Source organism: Ovis aries, chromosome 1 (assembly GCF_016772045.2).
Source record: "Ovis aries strain OAR_USU_Benz2616 breed Rambouillet chromosome 1, ARS-UI_Ramb_v3.0, whole genome shotgun sequence".
Classification (NCBI taxonomy): domain Eukaryota; kingdom Metazoa; phylum Chordata; class Mammalia; order Artiodactyla; family Bovidae; genus Ovis; species Ovis aries.
The window spans coordinates 109,169,020-109,179,598 of record NC_056054.1 but is presented as its reverse complement, the minus strand read 5'-3'; the positions used below and the strand labels follow the sequence as shown (position 1 = coordinate 109,179,598).

The 10,579-nt window shown below is 38.5% G+C and overlaps 1 protein-coding gene across 3 annotated transcripts; it reads right to left on the bottom strand.

Annotated features, from left to right (window-relative positions):
• Positions 1-474: 474 nt before the first annotated feature.
• On the bottom strand, positions 475-6,899 carry LOC101111409 (T-cell surface glycoprotein CD1a). 3 transcript variants are annotated; one of them, XM_012183974.5, is made up of 7 exons: positions 6,424-6,899; positions 5,787-6,053; positions 4,993-5,271; positions 4,509-4,787; positions 4,101-4,191; positions 3,853-3,940; positions 2,754-2,865 (listed from the first exon to the last, which is right to left on the bottom strand). In XM_012183974.5, the coding sequence occupies exons 1-6, from the start codon at positions 6,482-6,484 to the stop codon at positions 3,898-3,900; spliced, it is 1,020 nt and encodes a 339-aa protein (XP_012039364.3). In that variant the 5' UTR covers positions 6,485-6,899; the 3' UTR covers positions 2,754-2,865; positions 3,853-3,897. The 3 variants fall into 3 exon arrangements, with proteins under 3 accessions (XP_042112085.1, XP_004002689.3, XP_012039364.3); XM_042256151.1 differs by having other exon boundaries at positions 475-3,940; XM_004002640.6 differs by lacking the exon at positions 3,853-3,940 and having other exon boundaries at positions 475-2,865.
• Between the last annotated feature and the right edge of the window lie 3,680 nt (positions 6,900-10,579).

Genomic DNA, 10,579 nt, shown 5'->3' with positions numbered 1-10,579 from the left:
TCCAGAAAAGATTGAAGGCAAAAAGAAAAGCGGGCAACAGAGAATGAGATGGTTGAATGGCATCACCAACTCAATGGACATGAGTTTGAGCAAACTCCAGGAGATGGTGAAGGACAGGGAGGCCTGACATGCTGCAGTTCATGGGGTCACAAAGAGTCAGACACAACTTAGAAACTGAACAGCAAATCCAAATTCAGTCTCTATTCTATACAGTATCATTAAACATTTTCCAATTGTTGTTTTGTTGTGTTGTATTTTGCCTTTAGAATCATTAGTGCATTGTTGAATTATTCTCCATTTATGGTTCATGGATATCATTTAGTCTTAGCAGACTTTCTCTATAAATGGCTTGATTGATTGACTTATCCCCATTCTCTTCCCCACATTCTTACTGTATTATCCTTCTGTTTCTATATGTTATTATAAAATGTGATGTTGTTTCTGATGAAAGCAATTGTAAACAACACAACCAGATAGGAAAATATAGCATGTTTATTGCTTGGAAGAATTAATATTGGTAAAATGACCACACTACCCAAAGCACTGCACAGTTTCAATGCAATCTCTATAAAGTACCAATGGCATTTTTTCATGAAACTAGAACAAATAATTTCAAGTGTGAAAACATCAGTCAGTTCAGTTCGGTTCAGTCACTCAGCCATGTCCAACTCTTTGCAGCCCCATGAATCACACCACAAAAGACCTCAAATAACCAAAACAGTCTTGACAAAGAGCTGGAGGTATTTATGTTCCTTGATTTCATGAAGTGAAAGTGAAAGTATTAGTCACTCAATTGTGTCCAATGCTTTGCAACCATGTGGACTGTATGTTGCCTGCCAGGCTCCTCTGTCCTTGGGATTTTCTAGGCAAGAATACTGGAGTGGGTTGCCATTTCCTTCTCCAGGGCATTTTCCCAACCCAGAGATTGAACCCCGATCTCCTACATTGCAGGCAGATTCTTTACTGTCTGAGTCACCATAAGAAGCACTCTTGACTTCAGAATACATTGCAAAGCTATGGTAATCAAAACAATACGATATTGACACAAAAGGAGACACATAGATCAATGGCACAGAATAGAGACCCCAGAATTAAACCCATGGTCAATTAATCTACTACAAATGAAGCAAGAACATACAGTAAGGAAAAGGCAGTCTCTATAATAAGTGGTGCTTGGAAAGCTGGATAAATGTAAAAAAAAAGGAATTAGAATGTTGTCTCACATCATACACAAAAATAAAATGGAATAAGACCTAAATATGAGACTAAAACCTATAACACTCCTAGAAGAAAAACAGGCTGAACTCTTTGACATAAACTGTAGCAATATTTCCTTTGTTTCGTAAGACAATGGACCTAATTAAACAAAAGTTTTTGCACAGAACAGGAAACCATGGACAAAATGAAAAGACAACCTACCTTAAATGGGAACACTTATCTGTAAATGACATGACCCAGTGAAGGGTTAATCAGAATACATAAACAGTTCATACAACTCAGTATCATTAAAAATAAACAACCCAGTTTACGAAAAAAAAAATAGGAAGAAGACCTAAACAGATATTTTTCCCAAAAAGACATACAAACTAGCAAGGCAAAAATTTTCAGCTCAGAACACAGTGGTGATCTTTCTCTCCCCCACTACTTTATGCTCAATTTGTTCCTGATGCAAAATAAGTGCTTAATAATTATTTGTTGAATTGATCAGTGAATCCTAAAATAACTGAAGTCTCTCCATGGATATCTCAACTCACACTGCCAATTTGCTCATTAGTCATAAAGAGTCTATCTTCACTATTCACCAATTTTGCATGTGCTTATTTGTCTGCTAAAATTTATTTTTAATGCTCAAGTAAATACTCACAATGCTTTCACAGTCATTCATAGATGTGTGCAGAATGGTACGAAATATCACCTGCTTCACAAGTTCCCAGATGAGAAAGGTTACTCCCTGCATTTTTATTTCAGTTCTCAAACTGTAAACATATGCTTTCCACCATCTACTTAGCCCACATTTCCTGTGTATCTATGCTCTTTGATGGTGATGTTGCTGTTTAAAATAGTCCTAAGGCAAAGTGCTGAAGTGTTGTCTGGTGTTCCCAAGCACAGAAAGGTTGGGACATATCTTATGAAGAAAACACACAAGTAGATAAAGTCTTGTTCAAGTGCACATTGTAGGATTGTGAGCCACGAGTTCAGTGTTAATGAATCAACAGTGCAGTAAATCCAGGAAAACAGAAAGAAATTTACTGATTTGTAAGTGGAGCCACTCCAGAAAGCGTTAAAGTAACATCTACAATGTTATGATGAAGCTATTGAAGAGATGGGGAAAGAGCTAGATTTGTGGATTCATGAGGTGTGACTGGTTTTGTTTGTTTCCTTTTTTCTTTGTTTTTAAAAGTATAGTGGAAGGCACAGTGGTATGGCTGAAAGTCAAAGAAATTTATGATAGTGTTACCCAAGACCAAGAAAAGATTAAACACTTCTTGGCTGGTATTTTATCATTAAGAAATACTGTATATAATTACTAGATTATTTTGAAATATATATATATATATATATATGCAGAATCACACATAAAGCTATGTATTTATTAGTTGACTAAAAATGTTGTTATCAGAAGCTCATTGGAACCGAACTTTACATTTGCCCTAGAAGCAATGGCTCAATTTTCACTAAATCAGCATTTCCCGTAAATTTAACACAACATCATGAATAACAAGAACGTGTTTTATGTAATCTCCTTGCCTTAATCTCACTTCAGTCCTGAGGAGTAATACTCTTGTTCTTTTTGCTTGACTTTTCTTTTCTCTTCAGGGAAATACTCCCACCAGTTCTTCTCAGGCATCACTCACATAAGTGCTCCTGGAATTTAAAGGCAACTATGAACCCCTTCTGATTTTGCTAAAATGCAAATTATGATTCATGAAGTCTAAGAAGAGATCCAAGACACAATATTTATAACAATTTCCAAGGTGATAATTCTGGTTCTTATCCATGAACCACCCTGAAAATAAGTTGTTTTTTTTTTTTTTTTTAGTTTTTTATTTTTTAAATTTTAAAATCTTTAATTCTTACATGCGTGGGAACGCACGAAAATAAGGGTTTATATTCTGCCTTCCTCTTTTTGTTTAGAATACTTGGAGCAACATTTCATCTCAATAGGTCTGTAGAGTTAAATAATTAGAATTGTCAGAGGCAAAACTCTGTTTCTTCTCAGGAGCTCAGAGAAATCACTAAGGAACTAGAAAAATCTGAAATTTCTTGGTCAAGTGAGAAGGACTTTAGTCAGAAGAGCATCAAATGTCTCAACTGCTACAAAGATAGCAGGAAAGAAATCGATGTTTAAAGGCTATAAAATTGAAATAAATTTAACATAGATTTTTATGGAGAGCATATCACACACAGGTAAGACATTTTGCCAATGATGCATATAGTAAAACATGTGAACTTTGTTCTCAAGAGCTTAAAAATTAGAAGGGGGAAAGAGAACTAGACAGTGGCCACAAAGGATCTGAAGTGAGGAGTAGGTTTACCACAGTTCTGTTAACTTTTGCTGGGAATTCAGACAAGGCAGAGACAGCTTCCACTGGTGAATCAGGAAAGGCCCTTTGGATGAAGTGACATCTGAAATAAGCCTAATGATCCACTCACATTTGATTACATGAAGGATATTAGGACTGTGTTCCATTCAGAACTTAAATTATGAATTTTTAAGTCTCAAACCTAGGTTAGAACAACAAATCCTGCAAAATTACATTTGTTATTGCTTATATTAACAACTGATCATTCAGCAGAAAAAAAGCAGCATCCAAAGAAGTTGTACAAAGAGAGTGGAAAAACCATCATCACCGAGTTCTATTTAGATGTGTTCTGGGTTCCTGGGCTGCTGGGATCTCATTCCAAAGGGAGAAGTGTGTTTGAAGGTTTACAGCAAGTCCTGATGAGAAGAGAGAGTGAAGTCATTCTACATGAGGTGGAGGTGAGAAGTGAGGGGCAAGAAGGAAAGGGGCTGGGAGGAGAAGAATGAGAGGAGAGAGAGAAAAACAGGTGGGCAGACACGTGGGAACTGGGGGGAAGGCCGGACACAAAGAACTCACCAGTTCTTCCTAAGCCAAAAGGCAAGACCAGCCAGGAGGACCAGGGACACAATCACTGCCAAGATGATCCAGCCAGTGGAGCTGTGATGATCTGTGGGTGGGGTGCACACAAGAGTGTCTTCTCAAACCCGCCCACTGTTTTGCTGCATTTCCATGCTTTTCCTTTGTTATTCAAGTGTCTGCCTCAACAATCTCCTTCTTCCCTATTTCCTCTCTTATTCCTCCTTAGAGATGACTCCATCTAACCTCCTTCCTATATCTATGTGGCTCTCGTTTACAACTCCCATATTTCTTATTTTTACTCCTTTTGGGTCTGGACTGCCTAGAATCCCCAGTTTTTCACCTGGCTCTTTAGTCTGCTTGAGGGCTACCTATTCCCATCCCAGCGGGGCCCCAGTTTTTCCTCACCCCAGTAGAGGATGATGTCCTGGCCTCCTAGACTGCTGTGCCTCACACGGCAACTCAGGCCAGATACCTCACTGGCTACCACATCCAGGGAAACCCGAAGATACCACGTCCCATCAGCATTAGGCAAGACGTCACTTCTCTGAGCGCCCTGTTGCTCCTGCTCACCCCGCGTCCACCTCACCCAAATGGGCTTTGGGTAGAAGCCAGAGACATGACAAACCAGCGTCAGGTGGCCAGGGCCAGGACTGGGGCCTGGGGAGAGCCAGGCCTCTGGTCGCACTGCGGAGGACAAGGAAGATGGTCAGATGAGGACTCCAATGCAGATTCAGGTTCAAAGTTTCATGTCAGTTTAGATGGACACACTTTTCCCACTGTTAGCAATCTGTCAACCAATATCCCCTCCCCTACTTGGCTCTTTGTTAGCAAGATGAGAAGGTGTGATTTTTATAACAGAAAATTTGTGGAGGAAGGGTGCAGCTCTGACCTTGTCTCTGGAGATATGCCTTTCCTGCATCGAGAAGACTCAAGAGGAAACGTGGGCAGGTGTCACTGAGCAGCTTGTGTATTATTTCCTGGGTGCCTTGGTACAAATTGAATAGTGCGCAGACAAACTTAGCCCTATTTCCACCCTCTGGAGAGGGTACCCATAATTTTTTCTGGAAGCTTAGGAAGTCTGATCCTTGATAACCGACTCGCACAAAGCCTACTGAGGTATCTCTGATGGGCATCTCACAGCCACCTGCTACCTGCAATTCAAAGGGATCTGGGGAAGAAAAGTTCTCAATTAGAAGAAAGAAGGAGTAAGAAAAATAAAATAAAATGAGTAATTAAAAGATGATAGAAGCATAAGGGAGGATTTTAGAAAATTTGAGGGAATAGAGCAAAATTTAGTTTGATTGGAGGTTCAAAGATGGGAAACTGGTAGTAGTTGGAGATGCAGAAAGAGGCGAATGACATGAGGGGCAAAGTATTTGAAGAAGGCATTGTAAACTATGTGGGTAAAAAAATAAGAAAGGACTTAGTGTGAGAGATTTGGGATTATAATAATGTAGGATAAGTAGAACACTGTAGGTTACACTGAATATACAGACTGATTGCTAAAGCGATTGAATGGGGGATAAAATCACACTTTAATAAGTGAATTAAGGAATGAGGAAGATGAGAGTGTCTGCTAAGGCTCAGAATTGATGGAGGCTGCTTATTAGAGAAATAAGAAACTCACTGAAACACACACAAACACACCATATCCCCAACCCCCATGGAGGGAACTGAACTTACATTCAAGTTGCCATTGACTGGCATGGTTGTAAAGTGCCTGACCAAGTCTAATGAAGAATGTATGAAGTATGTTTTCCACTTCTATCAACTCCTCATTACTGAAGTTGCCTTTGGACCAAGGATGCAGGTAAATGACTGCGTCAGAGTTCTTTTCCCAGGCATGAGTCTGCAACTCATCCAGCCAAGCTGAGCCCAGACTTTGTGTAGAGAATCGGCTATAAAATGATGAGATCCGAATGATTTGGAAGGTGATTGGCTCCTGGAAATCTGGGAAAAGAACAAAGAGAATGAGAAGGGACATTGGGAAGGAGAGAAAACACAGAAAGAAAGGTGCCAAAGAGAGGAAACTCAGAATTTAGGGGAAAAGCAAGATACCTCAGCAAACATTTGGCTGCCCCAGGGACTCAAACATAGTAGACAACCTTCAAAAGAGCCATGGACCTGGAGCCAGTGATACTGGAATGAAACAAGGCTGATATTCTCAGTCTCTAGTTTGGGGAAACCACTCCATACACACATACATACCACACATTCACACACACCAGCTCAAACAGGTGGATGTGCCTGCCTGCGTGCATGCACACACACACACGCACACACGTACACACATACATGTCTTTTTGAACAGAATTCTTACCATTCTCATTGTTACCACATGGGAGAAGAGTCAGAAGCAATGCAGTTTGCAGAAACAGCATCTCATTTGCAGATGTTCTTTCTCTCAGAAATGTCAGTCTTTGATTTCTGTTCTAAACAAACCTACCCCACAATACCTCTATTCTGACTTCCTTCTCCTACCAACAGGCAAAACTTCCCTTTAGTCAACATCTGAAAAAAGAAAAATCTGCTCCTTCCCTAAACCCTGGGCCACCTACTCAGACACTCATTACCCTTCCAGGTCTGACTGTCCTCTCTGACTTCCAGCTTCTCTTCCTGTCCCCAGATTCCATCCTGTTCACTTTCCCCTGATCTAATTGCTATGGACCAAGCTTTATATGGCACTGAAAAGTCAATGGATAGAAGTCACTTTTCCCCTCATTCATATAATAAAACCGTGAAACTAAATGTCTTCCTAGTGACCTAGCTAATGTTCTCATGCCCCTGCTCTTCTCTGTCATACAGTCCTCCTTTTGCCTTTTTGAATATCTTCTCAACTATTCTCTTCCTCTTTCTTACCCTCACCCCGCCTCGTTCACATCTCTGACTTCTTATTGGTTGCTTTATTAGCTTTTTCAGAATTCCTTATGATTGCTTTGAAAAAACAGTATAAACTGGCACCAATTCATCATTCTTAGGGAAGAATCAAGTATGTAGACAGTAAACAACCAATGGTTGCTAGGGGCTAGGCAGTAGGAGACAAAGAGTTGTAGCAGTTGTATTCTTAGGGCAGTGAAACTATACTGAAACATACTGTCACGGTGGATATATGTCATTACATATTTGTCCAAATCCATAGAATATACACCACCTTTGTTGTACTTTGGTGATAATGATGTAACTTAGGAATTTTGGCTGATAATGATGTGTAGGTTCATCAACTGTAACAAATGTATCAGTCTGGTGGGGGATGCTGATGGCCGGGAAGGCAGTGCCTGTGTGGGGGCAGAAGCTATATGGTAGCCTGTGATTTCTACTCAATTTTGCTGTGAACCTAAAACTGCTCTCTACACATTGTCTTTAAAAAAATGTTTTCTGGTATTTAAAGTCAATTAAATATGTATTTTCAATAGAACATACAGGAAGACCATAACTTATAAGCAGTAGTGTGAGTACTGTGAGATAAAAAGTGATCACACTGTGATAAGGATTCTTGTAGTCTCACATTTCTAAAGGAGAAGACAGAAATTTAACATTAACTGAATCTCCTCACAGTACCAAGCTTTGATCAGGGACCTTTGTCATGCACCCTGAGTTTTCCAAATAACTCATTAAGTCTAGTATGCAATAATTGTGGTCCCATATGTTTCTAGATATGATCTCCTTTTAGATTTGACTAAAAGAAATGCTCTAATCTCATCATACATCAACATGAATCCTCCACAGGTATACACGTGTTCCCCACCCTGAACCCCCCTCCCTCCTAACTAATTAACCTCCAATTAAAATAATAAATTTATATTTTAAAAAAAGAAATGCTCTGATCTGCTTGCCACTAGCCAGAAAACTTCAGATTCTCAAAGATAACTAATGAGTTGAGTCAGTTTCAGAAGTGTTTCTGACCACTTTTAAGCAGTTCAGTCTATGAGTGATTGCAGGACTTCTGAAGAGACACAGAACTAAACCTCGTTGGGGATTTTTAGCCTTTTGTTGAATTCTTCAAAGAACTATTTTTCTTATAGATTTAAGAGTTATCTCTTTGGTCCTATTAGGTACTAGATGTGCAATGATAATGCTGATAATAATAGAAATCAGAAAAGTTGAGTTTTATTCTTATAGCGCTTATCTGCCAGCAGAAAGTATCTCTATTCTCCCAACAACCTTAAAGTAGGTATTACTAACCTTTTTCAGTTTTAAAAATGAGGGAAAAAGGGGTTTGCTGAACTCAACTAAATTTTACAACTGCTGATTTGTAGAGTTAGAATTTAAACCCAAGGTTTTCTGACTGCATGTTCTTCTATAGTATTATCAATACTGAAAAATTGCACTTGAGGTTCCAACTTTTCAGTACACTCAGAGTCATGAGACATAAGTAGCATACATGTCTATGGGTATGAGAGAAGCAGAGATGAACTCACAGGCAGATGATCCCAACTGATCTTTTTTTTTTTTTTTTTTTCTTAAGAGGAAATGCTGTTCTTCCTAAAAAAAAAAAAAAAAAAAGATATGTTTTAAATGTTCTGAAAGAGCAAATAAGTGTGACAATACAGAACACACCCCTCTTCTTTTGGAGGTGAGCTGTCTCTTGGGGCATATATTGATCTTACTCTTCCTTTGCTTTTTTCACACTCCATAGACTTTTCCCCCTTAAGTACAAGTAAGGAAACTATATTCTTGTTTCTTTATGCTGTTATCCTGGATATCAGAACAAAAAAAAAAATCTTTTATTGTACTTCACAAAATTAAAGATAAAATAAATCAATCATAAAATTAGATTTTTAATCATAAAATTAAATCTCCATATTATATATGTATATTTTAAAAATTTTATCTAGTATTTTCACTGTAAACACTTTTTCTGCAAGTAGTTTCACCACACAACAAGTTGTTCATACACCAATTTGGGCATTAAAGATAAAAAACTATAATTCACCACAGTCTCCAATAGCATTAATGATCGATTCTTTAGCTAATTTAGATAAAATGGCTTGTTCTTGAGTGCTGTGTTTTTCAAATGTATCAAGTAAATTTGAAGTTGGAAGCAAAAGAATAAGATTTCTCTTGTCTCAAAAAAATAACCATATGATTCTTGATGAATATGTTTCTTGAAAATGATAATTATTTTTTGCTATTTTATAGTGGAGAACATGGTGTAGACAGAATTTTGGTGTTTGACACAGAATCTAGCTGAGATAATTTGGTGAAATATTAGGACTGGACATATGATGGAAAATTTAAATATAATCTAGATATATGCTTCCAACTATATGCACTACATATGTTGATAAGAAACAGCTGCATCCCTCCTCTGTTTGTTTTACTTCCAGGGAAATTGAAAGTGACTTATGGCAGATATATATATATATATATATATATATAAATAAAACAACTTGCATCCAGTATTAGATCCTGAGTCCTTAATATTGACTTTGAGAAAGGAAATATCACTGCTCCCTCTAAGATATACCCTAATACAACTATAACTATGAAGCTACACCAGTTTGTTTTCAAATATTTTTGTATTTTTACTCTTCACAATGAAATATTTTTACAATTTTATTAATTTTTCATATTTCATTATCTTCTTTTTATCTTTGTTCTTTTTATCTTTTTATCTTTTCACTATATTCTTTTCTTATGGCAAAATTGTCTTATGCCAATTAGTTGTGCAGTAAAACTGCTTGTGGCAAAGATTCTTCTGGCAAAAAAACCTAGAATCTAAAAAATATATACAGCTCAGGAAAGGTGCATGACCCACTTTGGGTGAGAGTTAGTTAGTGGTAGAACCTCGATTAAAGCTCAGACCTCCTGACTCCCGCTCTACATCCACAGGGCCTCCTATGAACCTGGGGAATAGATGCACTTCTGCATGGCTCAGGCAGAGCTGTGAGGCTGGTATCTCCCACAGGCCTGGGGAAAGGACTCCTAGGAGAACTGTTTGCTAGAGCTGCTTTTTTTGCATCCTGCTCTGCATTTTCATGTTCCCAATTGGTATTAATTGAGGGAGGCAGGAGGAGAAAGCTGGGGCCTCCCCAAAGCTCCCTGCTCCTCAACTCAGGCAAAGAGAGGCCCCTGCACAGAAAATGATAATCACTGAAGTTTGATAATCACTAAAGTTGATGTTCTGCTTCATTAAGCAGGCACAGCCTCTCCTGGGAGCAGTTCCCTGGACTCACCCTTTGGTTTCCCCAGCTAAACTAAACAGCTTGTTGGACTTCTTGTTAACAAACGTGTTAGCACATTGCTCTGTTCCCCTGAGTTGCTCAGAAGAAAAGTTTTGTGGAAGGATTTCCTTAGCTGCATAGATCTGACTCTCATGCTTCCCTATGGTATATCTTGGTATTCCAGGTCCTACAAACAAGGGGTTGGGGCAGTAATAATTCAGTGGTGGACTAAAGCTCCTCCACTTGAGCAAAGGGAGCTGGAAGGACAAGCCTGGGCTGACTAAGGAAATGGAAGTTCAGTATCACTGCCTG